The following is a 27193-nucleotide window of genomic DNA, read 5'->3' on the forward strand; positions in this document are numbered from 1 at the left end:
AAATAATATAACTCAGTTAACGTTATGTTGTGGCATAAGATGACGTTGTTATAATGTTGTATCACTTGTGTTACACTTGTTCTGCGTTATTGGTCTTTGAGCCGTGAGCGTAAGACAAACATTTTATAATACACTAACTTTCCACCCGCGGCTTCGCCTGCGTTTTCAAAACAACGACGGATTTCCGGGATAAAAACATATTATATGTGTTAATCCAAGTTACCCTCTAGGCCTCTATATGTGTGCTAAATTTCATTGTAATCGGTTTAGTGGTATTTGTGTGAAAGAGTAATTTCTTTCTTTCTCTTTCTTTCAAACATATTATATTTATAATATTATTATGTAGGATAGGATACGACATAATACTGTTTCTTGCGCGGGGGTAAATAAAACACAATATTGGATCATAATATCTTTATTTAAAAAGAACATATTTATGTATATGGCAGGTACAAAAAATTGTGAATTAAATACAGAATAGATTATAAAGTAGAAATGACAGTACGAAAATATATGAACATATTTAAAATTAACGTACGTTAAAGTCAAAGTCAATATTAAACTTAAATAAATAAATAATTTAATTACATATATCACTAATTTTGTACAATGAAAATAGGTAGATATTGTGACAATACGTTCATTTTTAAGTACACATTAAGTACCTAATAAGTTAATAATATGAGCTTCTTTATATAAATAATACTGTTCAGGAACTAATTCGCACCATATTTTTACTCTAATATATCATTTTTGTATTGAAAAATCATTAACGTTATAACATTTTTTTTCTGGTTTCTTGATCTTAAGGTGCTCGTAAACGGGCTAGTTTTTTGACAATTTCTTGCTGCAATGGTATAGCTGCCAAGTTGCCGATTATATCTCTCAACACAGTGCAACAGTGCAACAATGGGGAAAATTCATGTTTTTTATAGACGCAAGAATTTCATATCTAGTCGGCTATATTGCAAATCATTAAACCCGCTTTGACTTCACTGCAATATTGCCGTATATCGTCTTTGCTCTGCATTTTTTGTAGCCCGTTTACAGAAACCTTTAGTATATCTAGCACCATTCTTTCTTAGATTCGACTTTATAGTAATTCTAAGCATTCTTCTTAGTTTGCAATTTTACGTAACTCTGAAAATGAAAATTTTGAATTATTAGTTTAAGAATGCAGTAAAAACTTTAGGAAATTTCTTTAGATCGTCTTTACTCAATTATATGAGTAATAAAAAATGTAGATGTTTTAAAGTTATTGTTTACTAGATTTCCGCCCGCAGCTTCGCCCGATTTTGAAAACTTGCATAGTTCCCGTTCCCGTGGGATTTCCGGGATAAAACCTATCCTATATTGTGTTAATCCAAGTTACCCTCTATATGTGTGCTAAATTTCATTAATTTCAGTAATCGGTTCAGTTATAGTATTTGCGTGAAATAGTAACAAACACACACACATACATCCTTACAAACTTTCGCATTATAATACATATTAAGTAGTAGGATTAGTAACTTGTGTATAACATAATAAAAGATAAAATTCGTGATTCTCGAGTAACTCACAAATTGAATAATAAAAAACAAATCCTAAGTAATTAAAAAAGTACCATATCTTTCAATCAACATATTATCACGTTACCACGTTACACACAAACAAACACACAAAATTACCTCTTCCGCCATTTTATACAACACTCCACTAGATTCTGGTCCCGTCTGTTCTACCATATTCTTAAACAATCCATTTGGATGTTTGGATGTGTCCAAAAGAACGTATGGATGTCCGGATTCTACTATACGACCTCTGTAATAAAGATTATATCAAATCATTTATTTATATATTTACGTATTATAAACAACTAGACAAGAATAGAAAAGTTGTATAAAACATTCATTGAAATTAACACCTTATTTCGTGGCAGTAATGTTCAAAGTCTATTCTATCGAATAAAAAACTCTGCCTAAAACATGTGAAGGCAGAGTTTTATTTCGGACAATTTTTTAGCGCAATTTAAAATAGAAAATAGAAAAAATCTTTATTGAAAAAGTTTTAAAATAATACAGTTATTATTTGGGGATATTGAGGCCTGTGTGTGCCTAGTTTTTTTAATAGGTATAAAGTACAGTGTCACAACAAGTATTTATAACAAGCTATAAATTGTTATATTTTTAACCGACTTCAAAAAAAGGAGGAGGTTTTCAATTCGGCCGGTATGTTTTTTTTTTATGTATGTACACCGATTACTCCGTGGTTTCTGAACCGATTTACGTGATTCTTTTTTTGTTCGATGCGGGATGGTGTCGAATTGGTCCCATAAAAATTTTATTCGGATAGGCCCAGTAGTTTTTATTTTATGAGCATTTTTGTCTGTATTTGTAAATGTTGCAAGTGCAAGTTTGAAGTCGGTTGTTTTTAACGCAGTTATTGACTTGTTCATATTTTATTACCTAATAACAGATATATTTGCCTCGAAATCAACGAACATTTTGATACGATTATTAATACAATTAAAAAATAATACTTACTTGTCCATTACCAAAACTCTATCATAATCCATGACAGTGTTCAGTCTATGCGCTATCGTTAGCACTGTGGAGTTCGCAAATTTATTCCTTATTGTTTTTTGTATCTGTCTGTCTGTCCTGCGAAAAAATGATTATCGTCACATTTATTGACCTCTGAAATTATTGTATTGTCACTGATCCATGATAAGTGTACAAAGTTTGAATTAAATATAATATTATTTATCAAAATCGAATCTTTAAACAAACAAACATACAAGTTAAGCTAATAAAAGTGTGTTAAGCGCAAATTATTTGTTTAAATATCACTAAACACAATTAAAAACTCTCTTTACTATATATAAAACTAGCTGTGCTCCGCGGTTTCACCCGCATTGCTCCGCTTCTGTTGGTCTTAGCGAGATGATATATAGCCTATAGCCTTCCTCGATAAATGGGCTATCTAACACCGAAAGAACTTTTCAAATCGGACCAGTATTTCTAGAGAAAAGCCCGTTAAAATAAACAAACTCGTCAGATTTATAATATTAGTATAGATAAACATTTTTTTCCTAAAAAACACCTAAATAAAAGAACTTACTCCGTATCAACATTAGCGGTAGCTTCATCCAACACTAGAATATTTCGCTTCGCAAGCACAGCTCGGGCTAAGCATAGTAACTGTCTCTGACCACAAGATAGGTTCCCCCCTCCATCCCCTAACCGGGAGTTTAGACCACCAGGGAGGTTAGAAATAAGGGTGTCAAGTTCCACCTAAAAGAAATTGGATAATTATGAAAATTGTATTTGCAGAAGCGTTTGTATGTGTTATCGTAAAATTAAAAACGGCATATAAATTATAAATGCAACTCGGGAGATTGCAAACTGTCGAAAAATTACGTGTGTTACAAAATATTTGCTTGTAATCTATCGACGATTACAATTTTACGGTGACTATATCTTATTGAGCGAAAAATATATCACAATGCAATGTGATCATCGTAAAAAGCACGTTGTTAAATTCCTGTTATATAATCAGAAAACTCACGACGTGTTATGACAATCACAGAAAAAACATGTCATGGCTTCGTGGTCGAATAGCATGTCAGCTACAACATGAATTTCATTATAATATAGTCATTGTGATTATCAAACCACGTCCTAAGTTAGAACATACCACTCACTCACTCACTCACTCACCCACTCACTCATCCACTCACTCACTCACTCACGCACTCACTCACTCACTCACTCACTCACTCACTCATCTAACTCACCCACTCACCCACTCCCACACCAACTCACCTCACTCAACGCAGCGTTAATATCAGCATCAACCCTCTGTCCCGCGGGGTCCATATTGTCCCGCAAACTGGCCGCAAAGAGCGCGGCTCGCTGCGGTAACGCGCACAAGCGGGAGCGACGCAAGCGCAACCCAGCTGTAGTAACGCACACACCGTCTAGAGCAATGGTGCCGGTTGTGCGGTGTAACCTAGCCAATAAATAAATATTTCAGGACAATAGAAATTAAAGACTTTTTAACGGATTTAAAACGCGATTTATTCATTATATTATTTACCCGACGTTTACAGCGAGCGTAGTCACGGGGAGACTGAGATGTTATTCGTCTTGACGGTCATACAAAAATTGCTATTTTAATAAATAATATAATGAATAAATCGCGTTTAAAATCCGTTAAAAATTCTTTAATTTTTAAATGAAAAAATTAAAAATTATTTCGCGTAAAATCATACACTAGAAAATACTGTTTCAGGACAATTTTCACACACGTCACGATCTGATCCGATACTAAGCTTTCGCTTGTGTTATGGAAACCAGATGACTGATAAACACACATAAATATTGTGCTTGTTGTGTACTAATTTAAATATTAACACTTTTAACTACATATGTGAATTTCAACTTATAAAACCAACTAAAAGATAATAATTACATTTTTTCTACAATACTATTTACTTCGATAACTTAAGTAATTTTAACTATGTCTTAAATTCAAATTATCAACCAAATAAAATACATACAATATTAATAAGTTAATAACATTAAGACTACTATTAACTTACCCAAATAAAGCAGAAATCAAGGAACTCTTCCCCGCCCCAGTCCGACCAACAACAGCGACTTTTTCCCCCGCGTCTATTGTAAACGAAACCCCTCGTAATGCTGGAGTTGTGTCTGTTTGTTTGTCTATGCTTGGTGGTTTATCGTAGTAAAGATATACATCTTTGAATGATATTTCACCTGAAATATAAGTTGTTAATAAAAAAATATTATTAACACAAATAAATAAATTGAATAATAAATCTATTATTCTGAGTATTTATGACAAACACTTTAGATTATCCATCTTTCTTCATTTTCGACATTCCTTATATTATTTATGTTTTTTTTCTGATCATTATATTTGTGTGTTCATACTCGAAGTACCCTACTATTCATTTCTGATTTTCTTATTTCTTTTCAAGTAATTTAAATCCCTTACTAAATTTATATCTTAAGCTATAAGCAATAAAAAGTACTAAATCATTACCTTTTTCAGGCCACGTGTTAAAATCAAAACCTGGATATTGCCTTAACGCCTTTGTATCTGGCTCCATAGGCTCTTCAGGTGGTAAATCTGCGTATTCTTGTAACCTTTCGACCTAGAAAAAATTATTTTCATCATCTTCGGCCAATTAATTTTGGGCATAAAAATAATGATAGATAACACAATAAGTGAAAACTGCATCCAAATCAATTCAATTCTTTTAAAAATATTTGTGAATTAACTTTTGAAAATTACTGAAAATTTTGCAACGGAAATACCGTTCCAAAATGTTCTTGATTTAAACAATAATTTTTCTTTGGACAAAATGTGGAATGATCTTTAAAAATATTGACTATGTCATGAAGAAGGAGCTCTCTAATGAACAAAATACACCATTTGAGTAGTTTCCTAGCTTCATCGGAACAAACAAACATGCAAATAATTCATTATTATAACTTTAAATACTTACAGAGGTCATATGATTCTCCACATCAGCAGTTTGTCGCATACCAAACTGACACATGCCGACCAAACTTAGCGCTTGTGTGATAGCAAGACCTACGTTACCACTTATTGTATCTGGAATTTTGTTAAAAAATAAAGATTTTTAAAGAATAAAGTATAATGGAGATTTTTATTATAAACTATATAGCGGTCCGCCCCGGCTTCGCCCATGGTACATATTTACGTTTTCTCTACATAAGAACCATCCTCGTACTTCAAGGAATATAATAAAAAAAGAATTATCGAAATCGGTTCAGCCGTTCTCGAGATATGCGCTTACCAACACATTTTGCGATTCATTTTTATATATAAGATTAATTTATATGGTTTCCTTGTGGCTACGAAAAATACAATTGAACATCTTAATATATATAAATCTCGTGTCACAATGTTTCTCCTCAATGGACTCCTAAACCACTTAACCGATTATAATAAAATTCGCACACCATGTGCAGTTCGATCCAACTTGAGAGATAGGATAGTTTAAACATGTAGGTAGGTACCACGGGCAAAGCCGGGGCGGCCCGCTAGTATACATATATGCTGAATTGTATGAAAACTGATTAAAGTACAAAATAAAAACGTAAACGGTAAATGAAATTCAACAAACAAGGTAGGCAAGTGGAAGTGATTTAATGATCGAGTGAGTGAGTTAGCAAGTGAATGAGTGTGTTATCGAGTGAGCTGTGAGTGTCAACGAATGAACGAGTAAGTGAGTCGGCAAAATAATGGCGATGAACGAGAAATCTGGTAAATATTAAAATATGATTTTAACGTTGAAGAAGTACTTGTAGTTTTTTTTTAAACTCACCTCCAAAAACAAAGAAACTAAACGTAATACATCCCAAATATAAACAACAAACAATATCCATCCAGAAACCGAACGCTCTATCAGTAGTGAGTTCTATAGTCTGAGCTGATGTCCTCAGATCTTGCAGGGAATCGAACTCACGTACCAAAGTTGGTGCAGTGGTTGTGGATCGGATTGTTGTTAAACCTGCTACAGTGGAGGTCGCGTGGTTTAGGGTTAGGCTTACAGCTGGAAGGGAAAGTTTTAAAATTGAATTATTGCAAAACAAGTATTCGTCGGAAGAAAAGGACAAAAAATTCAAAAATCAAATGGCCGCACTTGTTGAAGAAAATTTAGTGATTTCTTAAAATACAATAGCTAATCGATTGCAAAAAAATATGTATATAGATTTTCACTCATCACTCTGAGGAGCTTGAATTCATATGCACAATGTACCATGTAAGCTAATAAAATAAATTAAAAAATCATGGTAAAACCTCATTTTCCAAAGAGCAAGAAAATAATCATTTTGATTATCAGTTTTCCGAAAAGTTGGTCAATAATTTATTCAAAACCAAAATAATATTTTAGACTTTTATTATTTCAAAATATCCATCTCAAATACTCACAAATAGCCTGAACCCTCTTGATCTCCCGACTCGTGGTGAGGAACAATGACCTCAACACCCACAGAACCGAACCCACTACCACAGTGGGCACCACCAGCCACCAGTTCACCAAACACACTATTATCAGTACCGATATCACTTCCAGGAAGAACTGGAAATTTAAATTAAAATTTAAAAATACCACCACCAAAATATTTATACCATTTTTGAAGTTAAAAACTTCTTTAGGTCATTCGCATCATGGCAATATCGTCACGACATGGGGTAAGGCGATTTTGATATCTTCGCATAAAAAGTTTCACTTCTGACACATGTGCTCGTCACACACGCTCTTTTTTATCCATCTAATTAGGCTGGAAAAGAATAATATATAGTAGACCCGCGGTATTCCGACAATCGTTTTGCAGGGCCTTGTCGAGGTATCGAATTTATCGGATTATAGGGATAGCCTAGAGATCCCCTATAGTCCGGGCGTTTTCATGCAAGAGTACCTTGTTATTCGACAAAGAACGGACCTAATAATAATATAAGATGTTATAGAAAGAAAGAAAGAAAACGTTTATATAATGGCACATAGCCTCACAAGGACATTATGAAAACAATTTATAAATACAATACTTATATCAATACTTATATCGCTTCTTTTACTGTTAAAGCTGTGCAACTTTGGAATGGTCTACCCACCAGCATTAGGAAAGCTCAATCGCTTGAGTCTTTTAAAAATATGGTAAAGAATCATTATTTGCAAACCTGCTAATTTTCTGTGCTGTTTTTCTTTTTGTGTTTTATTTTTAGTGTTTTTGATATTGTTTGTTTTTTTTTTGTTTATTCTGATTTGAATGTTTTGTATTAATTTATTTGCTTTATGTGTACACTATCTTCCCATATTTGCAACTGTATATTTCATGCTTGGTACTGGTTGCTTGGAAGAAATTGCTGTTTAGCAATAAAGCCGCCAATTGCTTCTGATATCCTTGTATTGTAAAATTAAAAATTTGTGTGCAATAAAGAATATATAACTATAACTATATCACAGACTAATAATAATATACTACGTATACAACTTATAATAATTATATGGTATTAAAAATACGCATTGAAGTGTGTATAGTCCGTGAAGCATGATGCCATCAAAAGGGGAAATCACTCGGTGAACATCTGTGATGTAAAAAACGTCGCAGATGTTCACCGAGTGATTTTCAGTGAGCCCCGATACATGATCTTTTGTAGGTACTTCTGATTCAGAAGTAGGTACAAATCATGCTTCATTGTGTATTTTGGAATTGAAACAATATCTTCGAGTAGAGTACAATATAGTGGTGGAACTTTTTGTACAGGTTGTACACTGTTGAACAATGCTTGATCCACGTAAAAATTGTCAAAAAATAGGGATTCAGCAATTTTTAGGCATGTTGGATTACAGGGGGCGACGGATAGGCCAGGGGCCGGTGTAACGCGGGTCTACTCAATGAGATATACATAATATGGAGACGACACCGCCTACATCACATAAGTTCCGCTCAACATACGCCATATGGCGTAACTGCACGCTCATTTTTTATTTGTTTTAAAGTGAAACGCATCAAAAATGCCTTCGTGTGTGTTACGCAATTGTACAAATAATACAAATAATACGGAAAAGTGCAAAGGAATAACTTTTATCGGTAAGTACCTAACTAGATAATAATTTTTAAAACTTAGTTAGAGCAAAAAAATGGCGCACAGATTTTGTTCGTGGTGTCTCCTCCATACGTAGTAATATTATCAATGGGTCTACTACATATTCTGGGTTATCTGGCCGAGATCGCTTATCGCGATAAGACCGCCCGTACATGTTATTACTGTTATCACTCTTGTTATATTATAAGTATTATATTTAGTGTGTTGTGTTGCTGTTTGTACTTTTTCATTCATGTAATTTATCTATCAATGAAAAAAACGTGTGAAGTAGTAACTACCGGGACATAAAAACTATACATTTACAGAAATAACAATACATTTTATGATCAATATTGAAACTAATATAAATATATAAGTATAGAGCAAGAGAAAATCATATAAGCTTTACTTCTGCACTTTTAATTTATATTGGGACTTTGACTGTAACTATTTCTTTGACTTTATATTTTCATGTTTTATTACATTAACATTTTTCATAGATAAACACTAAAAAAGGAATTCGTTTTTCTTTCTTAAAAAGCTTATAAATTCACAGTTGTATCTACAATTGCACGCCTCATAAGCGAAGCGTTGAGGTGGGTACTACTGTCGCTTCGCGCAAAACATCTGATTTTTCAAACTTAAAATGTCTTTATGTATCATACATTGCACTTGTAAGATAATACATACACACACATATTAAGAAAAAACACTATTTTTAACATTCATGATATTTTTGATGTCATTTTTGTTATTTAAACTAGTTAAAAAACAGTTTAAAAAAGTTCTGTCTTGGACGTCCGTGTGTCTGTATGTGCGGAGGATTTTCTTGTTAACACGATAGCGACCGAAATACTTTACTAATCGAGTCTTTTTTTTTTTTCTTACGCTTGAGTATGCTCAGGAATAGAACCCTTTCATTTTTCAGGGTCTCATTCGATGTGGTTTAATTGTTATTAAATAAACAAAAATAATAATTAATAAATAATTATTAAAAAAAAATTATGAGGCGTGCACTTTTGGATTTTCCAAACTTTTTAAATTTATTTCTATTTTTCCTATAAAAGATAATTACTCAAAATTGACTTACAGAAAGACATTCCGATAAAGTCCAAGGCAACATGGTATCCACTTGACTCATATCATTTGAGAATCTATTCAAGATCCTTCCAGACGGGTTGTGGTTGAAAAACCACATCGGTGCGTTTGACACACCCCTGAGGGTTTAAATCTGGGTTTAATTTCGTTAAAATTATGTAGATAATTATATTTCTCTTAAATAAGCCGTTGCAAAGAAGAACTTAATTAAAAGAATTTTAAGCTATTGCATAGCTTCTATCGCGGGCCTTGAGCGCGGGGACCGAATCTAGAAATTTTGTAACGAAAAAACCTCACGCTCCCCACTCTGACGAGAGCGGAGGTGTGGCTTGAAGGCATAGCATGCAATAGCTTTACCGCGGCAGTCCCCGAGTGACACACGTCTTTTTTTTTTCAGTGTCAAGTGAAAAAAATAAGTGATTAAAGTTGAATTTGCGGTTTCTATCTTTATTTTTCAATTGACTTGTGAATTTATATGGTCGTCAGATTTTAGTCTTTACTAGTTTCCGCCCGCGACTTCGCCCGCGTTGTTTTTTGTTATAAGGGTCTAAAGTCCTATGTTCTTTCTCAGGGTCTAAAGATTGTCTGTGCCAAATTTCATCAAAATCGGTTGAGAGGTTTAAACGGGAAAGCGTAACAGACAGAGTAGTACTTTCGCATTTATAATATTAAGTAGGGATTTTAATGATAATTTATCTGTTTTAAATTCACAAATAATAAGCACTTTTTGTGTATTTGAACAATGAATGGAGTATTTCTTCTCTCTTCTAATAAATAAATAAATATAACTTACTCAAACATATTTTCATGCAACTTAACAGACGCTCGAAGGCAAGTTTTATAGAAATACAATAATTTCGTCCATGTGACAAACAGACACACAACAATTAGAGATACGTATATATAGACGTATTCCTCTCTGACTAAGTGCAGTCTGTTCGTTTGTAACTCTCCATATGTAACTGAAAAAAATATGTCATACACAAAAAAATTATCAGCAAAGGATGAAAAGCCATTTTTGATTTTTTTAAATTAAATGCTCAAAAATTTTAGTATAGTATGATAAATTGCATCTAAATTTGTTGAGCCGTTGATCAATTGAGTGCTATAGAAATTAAAAACTTAAAAAGCATACATGTTTCATTAAACCCTTGTATATGAGCCTATTTCTTAGTAATTTATGAAATAATGGATTGATTTCAAGCCAATATTTAAAAAAAAACAATATTTAAAGGTTTTTAGATCAAATAAATACCTGTCTGGTTGTTTATTGATGTATTATTAACTATAGAAGTAGAATTTATTACATTTGTAGCACTATTGGTTTCTTCAACGTTAACCCTGAAATAAATAAATATTGCAATACAAATTTGAACATTTTTTCAAATTACTACAAAATATGCATTTAGTACTAAAAAAATGGATTTTTACAATTTATAAGTAAATAAATAAATTAACTCACCACTCAGTAAGCCACAAGTTAGTAGACGAATAGAACCCTTGTCCAGCCATGAAGAGTAATATCAATAATAGTATAGCAGTTTTGCCACCCCCGCATCGGATGTAAGATATATACACACTACTTGATACTGCACCTTCTGATTGATCTTCATCTAATAAAAAATAAAGACAATTTTTTTATTGTTGCTTTTTTGTAAATGTTAAAAAATGTAATGACGTTTCAAAAGTGCTTCTAGAAGGAGTCAAATTGAATAAATAAATGATTGAGTTTAATTTTTTCTATTCTATATAAATTATTTATACATTTGAATGCCATAAAACCAAAAATATCAAATTGACCATCGAATTAAAACAAACAATAGGTACATACCTTGATGTTCAGGTCCCGATATATTTTCATCTGCATTGTGAATTGACTCAGACAATGATTTCTGTCTCTTTAATTTCTCTTGAATAACGTTCGGTGAATTGTGTTTAAGCTGAAAATGTAATTTTATTTCATTTTATGCATACGACTTATATATAAATATATAAGAGTTATAAATATAAGTATAGGGTGTCCCACTATCGGTATACTAAGCGCGAAGGGACTTGTAGTTTTGCATACACTGATCACGTAAAAAATACTTCCAAAAAACATAAAAACAACATCATAAATTTTTTGCTAATTTTTATCTGAAAATCCTGTTCATGTTTTCTTCTCTAGCTTAACGCAGCCGACATATACCGCTTCGCTAATGTGAGCATTTTATCAATGAAAACATAATCGATAGGTCACGTGCTGTTATCAAAGCTGGGCGGGTTGCTTGTTATGAGTGTACACATAGAGTTTTAAGAATTCATCTTTTTGAAAAAAAACTGCATCTGGAATTTTATAAGTATTTTTTACGAACTCAGCGTATGCAAATCTATAACCTCCTTTGAGCTTAGTATACCAACAGTGGGACACCCTGTATATAAATGTGTTTTACAAAATTGGACCTTCACTTTAACTTTGGACTTTTTACTTTGAGATTTTACTCAACATTATCACTTTCATTCAGGTACAATATTCAATATAACTATAACAAAATTCTTATACTAATATTTTAATTAATTGATTCAGATAAAACAATGTTAATATCTAAGCACATAATAATTTGTATTACTCCATATTATTATGTGCTTAGAAATATTATTAGATACACTTTTTATACTTTTTAAAATAAAATTACTTTCTTTCAAATTAATTCTTCTTTCAATACATACCTTAACATCTTGAGTGGCATTTTCTGTATGATCACCCGATCCAAATTGTTCGAACTCAGACACTTTATTTCTTAATTCTTGGTATGTGCCTTGAGCTACAATCTATAAAAAGTAGCATGTTTTTGTATAAAATAATTAATGTAAAAACACACTAATGAGAAGACACTGTTATTTTATACACTAAAACTACCCAATAAAAACTAATAATGATGTCTTAATTCAAATAAGTATTAAAATTCAATTTTCACCTAGTCCTTCTTCAAATGCAATAAATCACAATTCAAACTGTTTTTACCTTAACTTCCTACTACATACTAGAAAAAATGTAATTTATACTCCATTTCTTAATTATATAATCCGCATACAACTGAATGAAAATATCCAATTTTAACTGCTTTCCTTTTTTACACGCTTTATATTAGCTTCACCTGTATGTTTGTATGTTTGTAACCGACTTCTTTGGGCGCGATTTTGACCCACTTTAAACGGCCAGATTTCGTTCAAACTTTGTAGATTTATTGAGGACCGATGACAATACACTAATTTGATAAAATTTTCTATTTTTTAGTTCGGTTTTCTATAAAAAGCGTGTTTTTTAGTTTTTTTAAACTATTATTATTCTCCCTAAACTCAATTGGACAACGTTAAAACCCAATTTAATGCCACAAAAACTACTAATTAATAGATCGTCCTTAAGCACGATCGAATTGTTTCTATTCTTGAAAAAAACTGTATTTATAATCATTTTAATATGGATATAAATGATTTAATCCCACTCACCTTTCCCTCCTTCATAACACACACATTGTCCGCATGTTTCGCGTAATGTAAGTGATGTGTGACGAGCACCACTGTGCTGGTCGCGAGAAACTCCTGGATGCATTGCTTGTATATCGCTTGGGATACCTGGAAATGGTAAACTTAAAGTATCCTACTACTATTATAAAGGCGAAAGTTTGTAAGTATGGATGTATGGATGTTTGTTACTCTTTCACGTAAAAACTACTGAATGGATTTGAATGAAACTTTACCACAATATAGCTTATAGGTACATCAGAATAACACATAGGATAGGTTTTATCCCGGAAATCCGGTTTTTCTTTGAAAAGCGGGCGAGGTGAAAAGCTAGTAGTACATATATTCATAAGCTTACTGACCGGGTCGTGGGTTCGATTCCCACCCGGGGCAAATATTTGTGTGATGAACATAGATGTTTGCTCTGTGTCTGGGCGTTGATTATCTATATAAGTATTTATTTAAAATTATATATGTATGTTTATCAGCCATCTGGTTTCCATAACACAGCGAAAGCTTAGTATGGGATCAGATCGTGCCGTGTGTGAAAATTGTCCTGAAATATTTATTTATTTTTATATCTGTACCACTAAATAATTACCTTAGCATCCACAGCTGCCAACGGATCATCTAATAGATATAAATCAACCTTCTGATAAACACATCGAGCTAGAGATATCCTAGCTCGTTGGCCTCCAGATAATGTTACTCCTAAAATAAAAATACTTATGAAATAATAATTACCAAATTCATTTATTCCATGGATACTAATATTATAAATGCGAAAGTTTGTGAGGATGGAGGATGGATGTTTGTACTCTCTCACGCAAATACTATTGAACCATTTATAATGAATTTGGTATGTAGGTAGCTGAAGACCCGCTACTTTTTAGGTAATTTTTTACTTTTTATCCCGGAAATCCCACAGGAACGGGAACTATGCGATGTTCTTTGAAAACGTGGGCGAAGCAGCGGGCAAAAGGTATACTATAAGGTTTCATCCATAGGTAGAATATAGAGAAGTTCTTTCGTGAAATGGTAACAAATATCCAACCATCCTCAGAGTATTTTTATTTATTTTAATAGTAGCAGTCAGAATAAGTGTCAATACTAAATATGTCACTACCACTATCACTATCACTTACACTACAAATATATTTATTCATTCATTAATTACCTTTTTCTCCCACAAGAGATTGGTCTCCATGCAAGAAACCACTTAGATCAGCTTCCAATTGACAACATTTGATCACTTTATTGTATCTGTCCTTGTCGAACTCTTGCCCGAATATTATGTTTTGGCGTACCTTGAAATAGTGTTGATAGTTAAATATACTTTAGGAGTAAAAAATAAAAAAGAAATTATAAAAATTTATGTTTAATTTCCTTCAAAATATTATTTCTTTACGCATATTTGTATAAATATGACCGTCAAATAATAGAGCAGCCATATTTAGGTAAAATATCATATTTAATAACTTAATAACATTTAATTCTGTGTATTTCAACAAAAACTTGTTATTATGTGAGTGTGTGTGATCGTATATTGTGTGTGTGCGTGATAGCGATGTTTGCTTATTTGATGTCAAATCAAATCAAATCATTTATTTGCAATCAAACATGGTTACAACACAACAAACAACTTACATAATATAATAACCATATTATGTGATACATTTATTGTGTGATGTGTTATGTTAGAACAATATTAAATAACTTCTCCTTTTGCCCAAAACTTACAAATAATCAGAAATACAAGAAAAACATTTACACAAATCTTATGTTACATTTAATACGATAATGATTACTGGTAAAATGAAAAAAAATATATGTGCTACAGTCAAAACCCTTAACCAGTCAAAAACCTTATTGACCTGCAAAGTTAGTCAATGAGGTTATTGACTAATAGGTAACATATAATTGTGTGGGTTAGGTTAGGTTCATGTTTTTTTAACTACACAAAAATAGGAACCATCGCTCCGTCGCCTACACGAACCTAACCTAACCCACACCCTTATATGTTACCTATTAGTCAATAACCTTATTGACTAATTTTACCGGTCAATAAGGTTTTTGACTGGTTAAGGGTTTTGACTGTAACATGTATACCGGCCGAATTGAGACCCTCTTCCTTTTTTTTTTGAAGTCGGGTTTAACATTAAATAATAACTGTAGTCAATATAGAACTTACGGATGCATCAAAAAGCCAAGATTCCTGTGAAGCATAGGAGATACTACAATTGATTGTCAAACTACCATCACTTGGTGGTAGTTCTTCTAACATGGCTAGAAGTAATGTTGTCTTTCCTGACCCTACTGTGCCTATAATAGTAGTAAGAGTATTTGGTTTTATCTGAAATTAATAATAATAAAAAAATGTTTATTTTCTTAACAAAACCGCCGCAAGGCACGATACACAAAAATGAAATTAACGAATGACACAAAAGCACAAAAAATTGAGTACCAAAACTTTAATGTAAACAAAAAGAAAAACATAAAATACAGGACTCGATATTGAGGTAAAGAAGGCGATCTTATCGCTATTGAGCGATTTCTACCAGACAACCACAAAGCAAAAGAAAAGCGAAGATAGTAGACGTCGAACAAAAAATGTGTGCGTGCACTAGTGTACACACGTAAGAAGTGAAACTTCTTTATGACCTTATTTTTCTAAAAATAATTTACTATATGCAACTTTACAGAAATACGTCAATCACGCGTGGTAGGGATAAAAACAAGATGGCGCGTAACGGAAAAATGTCACGCGTAACGAAAAAATGTTACACTAAATTTTTTTCCAACCCCGATAAAGAAGTTTCACTTCAAAAATAATGTTCATTACATCACATAATTACAGTTTTCGTTAAAGTACAATAAATAACTAGACTCACAATCACGCTTAAAAATTGTCTGAAACAAAAGTCTGTCTACTAGACCGAGTTTCAATAGACTTTGAACATAACCATCAAGTTAACATAATTTGCGATGAACATATTTTGACGACCTTTTTATAAACGATTGTTTTGAGTACCTACATAATGATGTTCACTTTTAATAAATTTAAACTAGCAGATACCAAATTTGAAGTTATTTTTTATCATTTTTTGCACCGAGAATAAATTTATACGATGTTTTTACAAAGATTATGTTAAATCTTTATTTTTTTAAGTGAAACTTCTTTAGGCAAAGTGAGAGTAAAATTTAAAGGTCGCGACATAGCAATATCGTCATGTTATAAAGTAAGCCGACGATTTTGTCAAACCTTGCCAAAGAAGTTTCACTTCTGACCCGTGTGCTTGGCACACACGCTCTTTTTTTCTTAAATACAAACAAACATATTGTCAATTATGATTATTAAATACGATTTTAATAATAATAGACTCACCGTCAAATTGATATGAGACAGCGCTGCCTTCTTACTTCCAGATATTTCCGGTGCGATCCAGTGCGTTGTGAAATTCTTAAATTGTACTAGGTCTTCCATTTTATTTTGGATAGTTTTAATATATCTGTAAAGATAATAATAATTATCAATAAAAAAATGTGTGCGTGTAAGAAGTGAAACTTCTTTATGACCTTATTTTTCAAAAAATAATTTATAATAATTAACTATATGCAACTTTACAGAAATACGTCGAAATCACGCGTGGCAGGGATAAGAAAAAGATAGCGCGTAACGGAAAAATGTCACGCGTAACGAAAAAATGTCACGCGTAACGAAAAAATGTTACACTAAATTTTTTACCAACCCCGATAAAGAAGTTTCACTTCAAAAATTCTATCATTATCTACTAGGAGTGTTATTGCTACTCCTATTATTTATATTACTACTTCTGCTATTTCTGCTATAACTGCGAGAGCTCAAACTCAAACATTTATTTATTCAATTAGACTCCTTCTTGAAGCACTTTTGAAACGTCATTACATATTTTTAACATTTACCACCGATTCGGAAAGCAGTATCTACGGAGAAGAACCGGCAAGAAACTCAATAGTTGCTCTTTTCAATCATGTCAGTTTTACAATTTAATTTTACAATATACATATTATGTAATTTTAAATGCCGGTTGGCTTGGTTGGTAGTGGCCCTGCCTTCCAAGCCAGAGGTCGTGGGTTCGATTCCCACCCGGGGCAAATAATTGTGTGATGAACATAGATGTTTGCTCTGTGTCTGGGTGTTAATTATCTATATACGAATTTATTTAAAATTATATATGTATGTTTATCAGCCATCTGGTTTCCATAACACAAGCGAAAGTATGGGATCAGATCGTGCCGTGTGTGAAAATTGTCCTGAAATATTTTATTTATTTTATTTTTACTTACCCATTCTCCCGCTTAGGCTTAACTTCAGGTAACATTAAAAATTCCTGTATCCTCTTAACACTAACATAAGCTTCCAAAGTCATAGTTATAGACAACGGAAAAGCCTCAACCATGTACATCCTTAGACTCTCATAATAGGAGATTATCACGAAAATCTGCGCAGCCGTTATCGAGTTACCGAAGGCTATGTATGAGAGGATGGTAATGAGGAGCGCTATTTGCGTGTTTAATTTGGAACAGGAAAACATCGTGGCGTATATCCATGTTATTTTTTTAATCATGTTTAGTTCTTTTCTGAAATTAATTAATATTATTATTAGTAATAAAATTTATTGGTTAGTTTTACTGAACTGAGATTTTTTGCTAATGAACGCGTGGAAAGTAAGTATTTTGAGATATAATATACTAGTGGTCCGCCCCGGCTTCGCCCGTGGTACATATTTCGCAATAAAAGGTAGCCTATGTCCTTTCTCGGGTATCAAAATATCTCCATACCAAATTTCGTGCAAATTGGTTCAGTAGTTCAGGCGTGATTGAGTAACAGACAGACAGACAGAGTTACTTTCGCATTTATAATATTAGTAAGGATTTGCATAACTTTTGCATAATTCCTGAATCAAAAACGACTAAACCGATTTGGATGAAATATGACAGAGACTCATAAATTGGAATTACTTAAAAATACTTGCTTCCCCGTTGATACAATTTCAAGTACAATGTTTTTAAAACTTAGCCTATTACTATAATAGTACTTATATTTTTTTAATCAGTCCATTTTTTCTTAATATAAGAGCATTCAAAGAAATAATTATTTTAGAATTATAGATATTACTAGCGGCCCGCCCCGGCTTTGCCCGTGGTACATATGAAAAATAGATGTTGGCCGATTCTCAGACTTACCCGATATGCACAGAAAATTTCATGAGAATCGGTCCACCCGTTTCGGAGGAGTATGCAGACTAACATTGTGACACGAGAATTTTATATATAAGATAAACTTAGTATTTTTCTTACCTTCTAGCAGTTCCAATGATTTTAGCAAAGGCTTTCTCCCAAGTGTACATTTTAATGACTTCAATACTTTGTATAACTTCGTTCATGAGTCGAATTCTATTGTCAGTTCTAATTGTCATCTTTTCTGTTAATTTGCTTGCCAATTTACCCAAATAACCTAAAATTTATATTGTATAATTAATATTTTGATTAAAACAGGAAAAAATCTGAAACATTTTTGTCAAAAAAATGTGTGGTGTGCAAAAATAAAGTTGGTTGATTGTATATCGACATAAAATATTATGAAAATAGAATTTATCAAATTGTTAAGATTATTAATAATCCCATAAGGTAATATTCGTGTGTCTTTTTAAACCTGTTTTGCTTTTTTCACTTTTTTACAGTAGACTACAAATCTGATATTCTAAAACTTTCAACAAAATTAAACAACACACCAACACACAACAACTAAAACAACAAAAACTTACTAGCAAATGGTATAAAAAGCAGCAGAAATCCAACACCGAGTAACGCTGGAATTCCAACATGGCGATACATTAAATATATTATTATAGAGCTTTCCACGGGTATTCTAATTAAATCTATTAAATATATGGCTGCTATTTCAAATCTTTCCACATCGATAGTAAGTAAGTTAACTATATATCCTGTAAGACCCTCTGATGCTTTTCCAGCTGTTAGATTTAGGTGGTGAAGCTGAAAAAAAGTATAGAATTATAAAAAAAACTATAATTTTTATAATTTTGATGCGTGTAAAGATAAATAATTACAAAAAATGTATTGTACAGAGAAAAAATTATGACGTTAATTTATTTTTTGTAATTTATTTATATCCTGAAATTAAATTTGTGAAATGGGTTGACGTTTTCTAATGTTAATTTAATTTTAAAAATGTCCTTTAAATTCACAAGAAATGTAAAAAAAAATACCTTTCTATATATTAAAGATGAACATGATCTCGTAAGTAGCATACTACTTTCCAATTGAAAAAGTAGCATGGAATGTGTCATGACAGCACTCAATAACATTAGGCTAAAAAATAATATTTATTTGAGTTACATTTTATGTCATTTTAATAATGGTAATTTTAACATATTACCTGTATTAAAATTTATTTTATTTTAATCAATAATTATTAATAGAAACAGTGGAAAAAACGTAAATTAAAGACTGGGATAGTAGATAAACCTTTTTATAGTGAAGTAATCAGAAAAAATGCTCATTTAATGTGACAAAATATCAAAAAATCCTGCATTTTGAAACATTTAGGCACTCTTTTTGAAGTGAAACTTCTTTATGCGAGTCGAAAGTAAAATTTCAAGGTCGCGTCAGGGCAATACCGTCCCATCATGAAGTAAGGCGACGATTTTGAATCTTGTTGAGTTTTACTTCTGACACGTGTGCTTTTTTGCACACGCTTTTTTTAAACTTTAAAATACCTATTTACAAGCAAAAAAAACAATTTTTTAACAAACAAATTTAAAGTTCTCCAACGCAATGAACATAAAATACCTTTAAAAAATATAAAATAAAAAATCTTACCCCACAATACCAGCCGCATACATGTACGCTTCATTATCTGACATCCCGGAGTGAGAGGGGGAGAAATAATTTATAACAGCTTCTAAACACATTGGTATTGTTATTCTGGAAAAAAAATATCATAAAATAAGTAAAAAAAATATTTTTAGGTATGACAATCGATAAATATTATGGTAAATTAATTTGGATTTCGTCTCGTAATCGAATATTTTCTATTCTTTAAAATTGGTAAGCTGTTTTTGTGTTGAATCTTATTAAAAATGAGCTGTAAAAATAACGTTTTCTCCTTATCGCCTGTTAAATACGAATACATATATTTAACTGTGTTTTTCATTAATAATATTGTACTAAAAAAACCGCAGACTAGGCCATAAATTCAGCCTTATTATTTAAATTATTAAATAATGAGGCTGCCTTAGTTATTACATTATAATACTAACCTTATACAAGAATCTATTATCGCAAAAGTAATATTAAAAAGGAAGAACTTTGGTCCGTAAATCCATGCTACTGCTCTTAGTAATGATGGATTTCCGCCTCGCACTGAAAAAAATATGAATTTTAACAAAAAAATTTTTTTTTCGAAAGTTGATTTTTGTACTACGAAATTATTACTATTATTGCTATTTTTTATCTTTAAATATTTTGTAAAGACAATATAAAAAACAGCAATATGCATAATGTATAAACTTTAGACATTAAGGGTGCTTTTCCACCAATAATGTGCGAGGATGTGTAGCGAGGAATGTGTTTGTAAATAATCAATAGTATCGCTTCAAACGCTAAACGCTTCAAACTTCAAACTAAATCAAGATAAATGAACAAACACATTCCTCGCTACACATCCTCCCACATTATTAGCGGAAAAGCATCCTTACTTTAGGTTCACTATTTGTGAAATAAATCTAATTTTTTCATATTTTTTTCGTTACATTTAACTTACCCTGTTTATCTAACTCGTCTTTCCATTTTGCCCCTAATTTTTCTCCATTCAACGCAGCTCTATGGTGTGGGGAACATCTGTAATTAAAAAAATATATATAAAAAAACTAAAAAACACGCTTAAACTCATCAAATTATTGTATCGTCATTAGACACCACTTTAATAATATTAGTGCTTTACATGGGTAGAGTAAACGGTAGAGTAGTAGTAGAGTAACTATGACTGACCGGTTAGCTTAGTTGGTAATGACCCTGCCTTCCAAGCCAGAGGTCGTGGGTTCGATTCCAGGGCACATATTTGTGTGATGAACATAGATGTTTGATCTGTGTCTGGATGTTAATTATCTATATAAACGTATTTATTTAAAATGATATAGGTTTATCAGCCATCTGGTTTCCATAACACAAGCGAAAGCATGGTATCAAATCGTGTCGTGTGTAAAAATTGTCCTGAAATATGGTCAATAACTCTTAGTTAAACTCTTATTAGTAATTATTATATTATTTATTATATTATCGTAATGAAGAAGGGATTAAAAAAACTGACCTATATAAATCATCTATGGTTAATTGTCGTTTTCTTCCTAATAGAAATATGTGACGAGTGTACCTGTAATTAAAAAGCATTGTATTTAATATTCTTTGATTATTGTTATGTTTGTTTACCACAAAAATTATAATTTGATGAATGAATTTTTAAAATGAATTTTCAAATAGTAGCAACTCAAAAACTTAATCGAGTGTACAATATTGTGTACACTACAGAAAATGTATTTGTAAATGTCACTTACCAAAAACATATTTTAGACAGCAAACTAGCTTTCTCCCGCGGGTTCTGCTGACGTTCTGTGTTAAAGCGACCGGCGTCCATTTTTAATAAATATTAATACTGGCGTGGTATAAATATCTGAAAGATAATAAAAATATCTAGTAGTTCCTGAGATAAGCGCGTACATCTAAACAAAGCTCTTCAGTCTATATTAATTAGTATAGATACGTGGAAATAGTCCCTAATTAATAATTATACTGTTGAAAATTTTTTCACGACGTAAGAGTTATATATATGTATTTTCTTTGCAAAGAGTTTATTCTTTAAAGTCATCAAATTTTCGGCTAAAGTGATACTTGCATAGTATAGAATTGTTACAGCGGCGGCCTTACCCATTGCGAGGCTCCGGGCGGCAGGCCCTTTGCGAGGCCCTTTGCTCTTTGTGAAATGTATGTGATGCGAAAGTAGGTCTGGTTGTTTGGTTTAGGTATTTGTCATGTTTGAGGAGAAATGATAAAGTTATACAAATGAATAAAATTTGAGTTTTAAAATATTTATCTATATATTTATACATAGAAAGATTTACCAAATTAACAAATACAGAGATGATAAATTTTAAAATTGATATTTGCGGCTTTTCCTAAGGCTAAAATCTTTAATTAAAGCACAATAATCCAACGAATGAGCTACGTCATTTCTGGTCAGTCAAGACATTCAATTCACAATAATTCCAAAAGTTTTCAAACTTGGGTCAAGTGAATGGTACATTGGGACGACAATAAATCTCATTATGCAACCTTGTCCGCAGTCCGGAACTGCAATTTTATTTATTTTTTTATTTATTTAAATAGGTACACATCACAGCTGGCAATTAAATTATTTTTTGCTGTATGGTCGTGAAAAAAATTCCAAAAGTTCTGCAAACTTGGGAAAGTTTTCGATATAATATTTCATATCACGTATTAAATTTGCAACCAATCTCAGTGTACGGAACATCTTGTAATATTGAATATTAATGTTTTTTTTTTATTAAACTGAATGAGGTTGCAAATTTGTAAATGCATCAGAATAGATGTTTTCGAAGTTTGCAACCAAGTTCCAAAACTTTTGTAATTATTCCGAGACCACCTTACTCGAAAAAATGACCACGAATTAAAAATAATTATAAATAAACATGTTCCGGTCAACGAAAAAGGTTGCAAATTTATACAACCGTTCGGTATATATTTCCGATATCTGTGTCAAGTTTGCAGAACTTTTGGAATTTTTTTCACGACCATACAGCAAAAAATAATTTAATTGCAGTTTTAACAATGTTCCGTACACTTAGATTGATTGCAAATTTAATACGTGATATGAAATGTTATATCGAAAACTTCCCCAAGTTTGCAGAACTTTTGGAATTTTTTTCACGACCATACAGCAAAAAAATAATTTAATTGCAATTTTAACAATGTTCCGGACTGCGGACAAGGTTGCAAAATGAGATTTATTGTCGTCCCAATGAACCATTCACTTGACCGAAGTTTGAAAACTTTTGGAATTATTGTTAAATTTTCGATTTCGAATGTCGATTCTGACTGATCTAATTTTCGATTGAAAGAATAGCAAGGGCTGAAAGCCGATCTTGTGTCATCGAATTCCTCAAATATGTTTTAATAATTTTAAGCCTCGAAAAACTCCTTTCAGCAGACGCAACTGTCACAGTTGTGGTGGCAATAATTCTCAGGACTATTTCGATAGTGGGGTAAACTTCAGTTAATTTGTTTTCTATTATGTATTTCAGCACCGAGATAATATCGTCGTTTCCTTCATACACACGCATGAACATACTCAGTACACGCACACATTTTCATTTTTTTAAATTTGCTTGGGTGGGTTGTTGCTTGTTGCGCGAGGCCCCTGCAAGAGCGAGGCCCCGGGCGATTGCCCCGTTCGCCACCCCCTAAGGCCGCCGCTGATTGTTATAATATTCAGGTATATATCTTGTATCAACGGACGGATAAAATATGTCTCCTGTAACACAGGACATTTCCTAGCATAGGAGACATTGTTCAAATATTGCAATTAATTGTACCTACAGCTACGGTTTTATGTTTTTACTTATATGTAAGTTATCCTATAATTGCATGTACATGTATATTTTTTGTTGTCAAATAAAGAATTTATTATTTATTATTATTATTTTTTTTTAATTCCCGTGTCCCCTAGAGGGTTAAGGGGCAGATGCATTATACATCTGTTTCACTGATCGATTTCTTTAGGGACAGGAAGGTGAGCAGCCTTCTGTGTCCTGCCAGACCGAGACATTTTTTTTTGTTCGTCTCCACCGGGAATCGAACCGGTGCTACTCGGTGCTACGCTCACGCGTCAACCACTGTACCAAGGAGGCGGTCACGACGATGTAAGATTGGGCAATATTTATGTTTATAAATGAATAGGTATATTTTTTCAACTGTGATCTAAGAGAAGTTTATGTTTTTCGAATGTAGACCATCTACCTCTATCTTCCTCTAGGTATATTTATATAATATATAAAAATGAAACCCATCCACGGGTGGACCGATTTCGATAATTCTTTTTTTATTATATTCCTTGAAGTACGAGGATGGTTCTTATGTAGAGAAAACGTAAACTTGTACCACGGGCGAAGCCGGGGCGGACCGCTAGTGTACAATAATTGCTCGATCGTTCCTTTGACATACTGTAGTTAACTGAGACTTGATCAAAAATGATTTGAGAATACCATTTTTTAAATATTATTAAAATAATACAAATCCTCCAGTTCGTTTAATCTAGTGTCCGACCGAACTTTCGGTTTCGGTTTCGGTTTCGGCCAAGTTTCGGCCAAAAATCAAGTTTCGGCCGCAGTTTCGGTTTCGGCCAAAATCGGCCGAAACTTTTGCCGAAACCGAAACTTTTTTGGCAAGTTCAGTGAACTTAGTTCATACACGTTCACGCTCGCCTAACTTCGTTTTCCTCGGCAACGCTTTGACGGACGCTGGTTGGTTGACCCACGCTGGTGGAAACAATTTTTGATTATCTATGTTGAGATTGGAACTGGGTGTAATAGTAATTAATAATTATTATTTTTATATAAGAGGTACCTGAAAAGAGACTGATTATTCTTGTAAGTACAAATACCAATCCAAAGTATGTATTAAAGTATTTAAAGTAACAGTAACAATTACTGATTTGATTTAGATGACTGATTTTACTGAGAACTTAATTTGAAAAAATAATAAAAATTAAAATTGTTATTATTAATATTTTAAAAGTATTATTTTTATTTTATATTAAATAAATGATTACAACAAATTTAATATACATACTGTATTTTCAATTCATGCCCTAATTAAGGCAAAATAATAGGTAAAATGCACCAAAGTTCAGTATTTTTAGAAATTTCATACTTGACCACGTGAGTTTCGGTTTCGGTTTCGGTTTCGGCCGAAACTGAAGCCACGGCCGAACATTCGGTTTCGGTTTCGGTTTCGGCCTGGAAACCGGTTTCGGTCGGACACTAGTTTAATCACAGGCAATAAAGTACTATATTATAATATTGTAATACTGTGGTATTATACTTATATAAACAGTAAACTATAGCTTCCGCCCACGACTTTGTTCGTGCATCCCCGTTTTTCCCCGTTCCCGTAAGAATTTCGGGAAATCCTTTCTTAGCGGATGCCTACGTTCTAACATCTACCTGCATTCCAAATTTCAGCCCGATACGTCCAGTGGTTTGGGCTGTGCGTTGATAGATCACTATATCAGTCACCTTTGGGTATTTTGAACTTTCAAATTCAAACCAAAAATTCTTAATTATAGCCTATCTGTGCCACGAGGATTCACCCAAACCATGTATTACTATAATTTATGCGTTATTTCTAGTCCGGGATACCTACATCGCCCATTTTTGCAAGTGATTACTATCAAGCTAATTTTTCGTGAGTAGCTTTATTTTGATGAGATGCCCAATAATTTCATGTACGAAACTCTCGATTGTGGTAGCTTACAGAGGTAACCAGGATAAAAATTTTTGATTTGACGGTTCTCAAATATTTATTACGCAATTTGTAGGACAATATGCCTGTTGAATTATATAAGTATTAAATAAGTGAAAATAAAAAAATCAGCTGGTTAGTAATCATTTATGATGACTTCGTTATCGATACACATCGGAAAGGGGGACTCTTTGATCAAACCATAGATTTTGTAGGACAAATATTTTTTCGAATAATTTAGATAATTATCTTGAGATTGAACAAAAAAAAACATTCAGTTAGTAATTAATATTTGAGAACCATCAAATCAAAATATTTTATCCTTGTTTCCTCTGGTAGCTACCACAATCGAGAGTTTTGTACATGAAATTATTGGGCATCTCATCAAAATAAAGCTACTCACGAAAAATTAGCTTGATAGTAATCACTTGCAAAAATGGGCGATGTATCCCGGACTATTCAGTACATAAGCTACATCCCTGTTAAGTCTCATAAAAATCCGTTCAGTGGTTTTCGAGTGAAAGAGTAACAAACACAGTAGCACAGTAGGTATTACAATGTGGTATTAGTCAGAGTAAATTGGTATAATAAACATTGCGCAATATTTAGCAAAAAGCTCGTTCTATTAAAACATTAAAACAGTAAGTAGGTACTATTTATCCATGTGAAGTAAGTATATTCTCACATTAATAATAATTATCTTATATGCATTTAGAAGGAAAATCAAACAAAACTTTTTACTGCACTTTATTAGTAAAATAATGTGATTGAAATAAAATATAATAACAGCGATTTAATATTTATAGGTTTTTAAAATTAAAAAAAAATATTTTTTTTGGGGAACACAATAATTATTTAAATCATTCTTATAAAAAAATCAAACGTTTCCTAATTTACTTAATATTATACGTAAAATAAAAAATTGGCAAAACTCTATCATAATATTGCAACATCTTACATACCGACAAAAGGACAAACAATAAAAATATAACAAAGGGCATTTTGTTTTTGTTTCATTATTATTAATTATAAATGCTCATTCATTGTTCAACTTCAATTCGATTAAACCGTAAAATTATTTATTATCTATAAGTAGGTAATATCCATCACATAAAATGGTTATTTTATACCACCACAGAAAAAACATATAATAACCATAATAACTAAATAATTGGTTCATTCATTCATATTATTAAATTCTTAAATTCAAATTAATAAAAAAAACTAACCTTAAAATTATATTTCCCGCCTGAATCTCCAAAATCTGACGTTCGTAAACTTGTAGAATTTGTAGACAATCCAAATCCACAAATCACATTGTAATTAAATTAAATAAATAAAATACAGATAAAATATGTCAAGC

The 27193-nt window shown here is 32.1% G+C and overlaps 1 protein-coding gene across 1 annotated transcript; it reads right to left on the bottom strand.

The window, feature by feature from the left end:
• Nucleotides 1-919: 919 nt before the first annotated feature.
• LOC149895846 (putative multidrug resistance-associated protein lethal(2)03659) lies at nucleotides 920-27193 on the bottom strand. Its single transcript, XM_090118448.1, has 31 exons — nucleotides 27060-27193; nucleotides 21849-21964; nucleotides 21605-21667; nucleotides 21059-21135; nucleotides 20556-20658; nucleotides 20116-20220; nucleotides 19503-19605; nucleotides 19041-19269; nucleotides 18574-18730; nucleotides 17560-17853; nucleotides 16619-16742; nucleotides 15425-15586; nucleotides 14411-14540; nucleotides 13835-13944; nucleotides 13219-13344; nucleotides 12439-12540; nucleotides 11561-11669; nucleotides 11192-11342; nucleotides 10985-11070; nucleotides 10523-10691; nucleotides 9722-9848; nucleotides 6973-7123; nucleotides 6365-6592; nucleotides 5519-5628; nucleotides 5053-5164; nucleotides 4586-4763; nucleotides 3807-3993; nucleotides 3103-3275; nucleotides 2526-2642; nucleotides 1671-1803; nucleotides 920-1140 (listed from the first exon to the last, which is right to left on the bottom strand). The coding sequence occupies exons 2-31, from the start codon at nucleotides 21926-21928 to the stop codon at nucleotides 1105-1107; spliced, it is 4032 nt and encodes a 1343-aa protein (XP_089974574.1). The 5' UTR covers nucleotides 21929-21964; nucleotides 27060-27193; the 3' UTR covers nucleotides 920-1104.

The sequence above is a fragment of the Colias eurytheme genome, chromosome 30 (genome assembly GCF_061535395.1).
Source record: "Colias eurytheme isolate Ceu_HAF_F1 chromosome 30, ilColEury1 Martin Lab GWU primary, whole genome shotgun sequence".
In the NCBI taxonomy this organism is placed as follows: domain Eukaryota; kingdom Metazoa; phylum Arthropoda; class Insecta; order Lepidoptera; family Pieridae; genus Colias; species Colias eurytheme.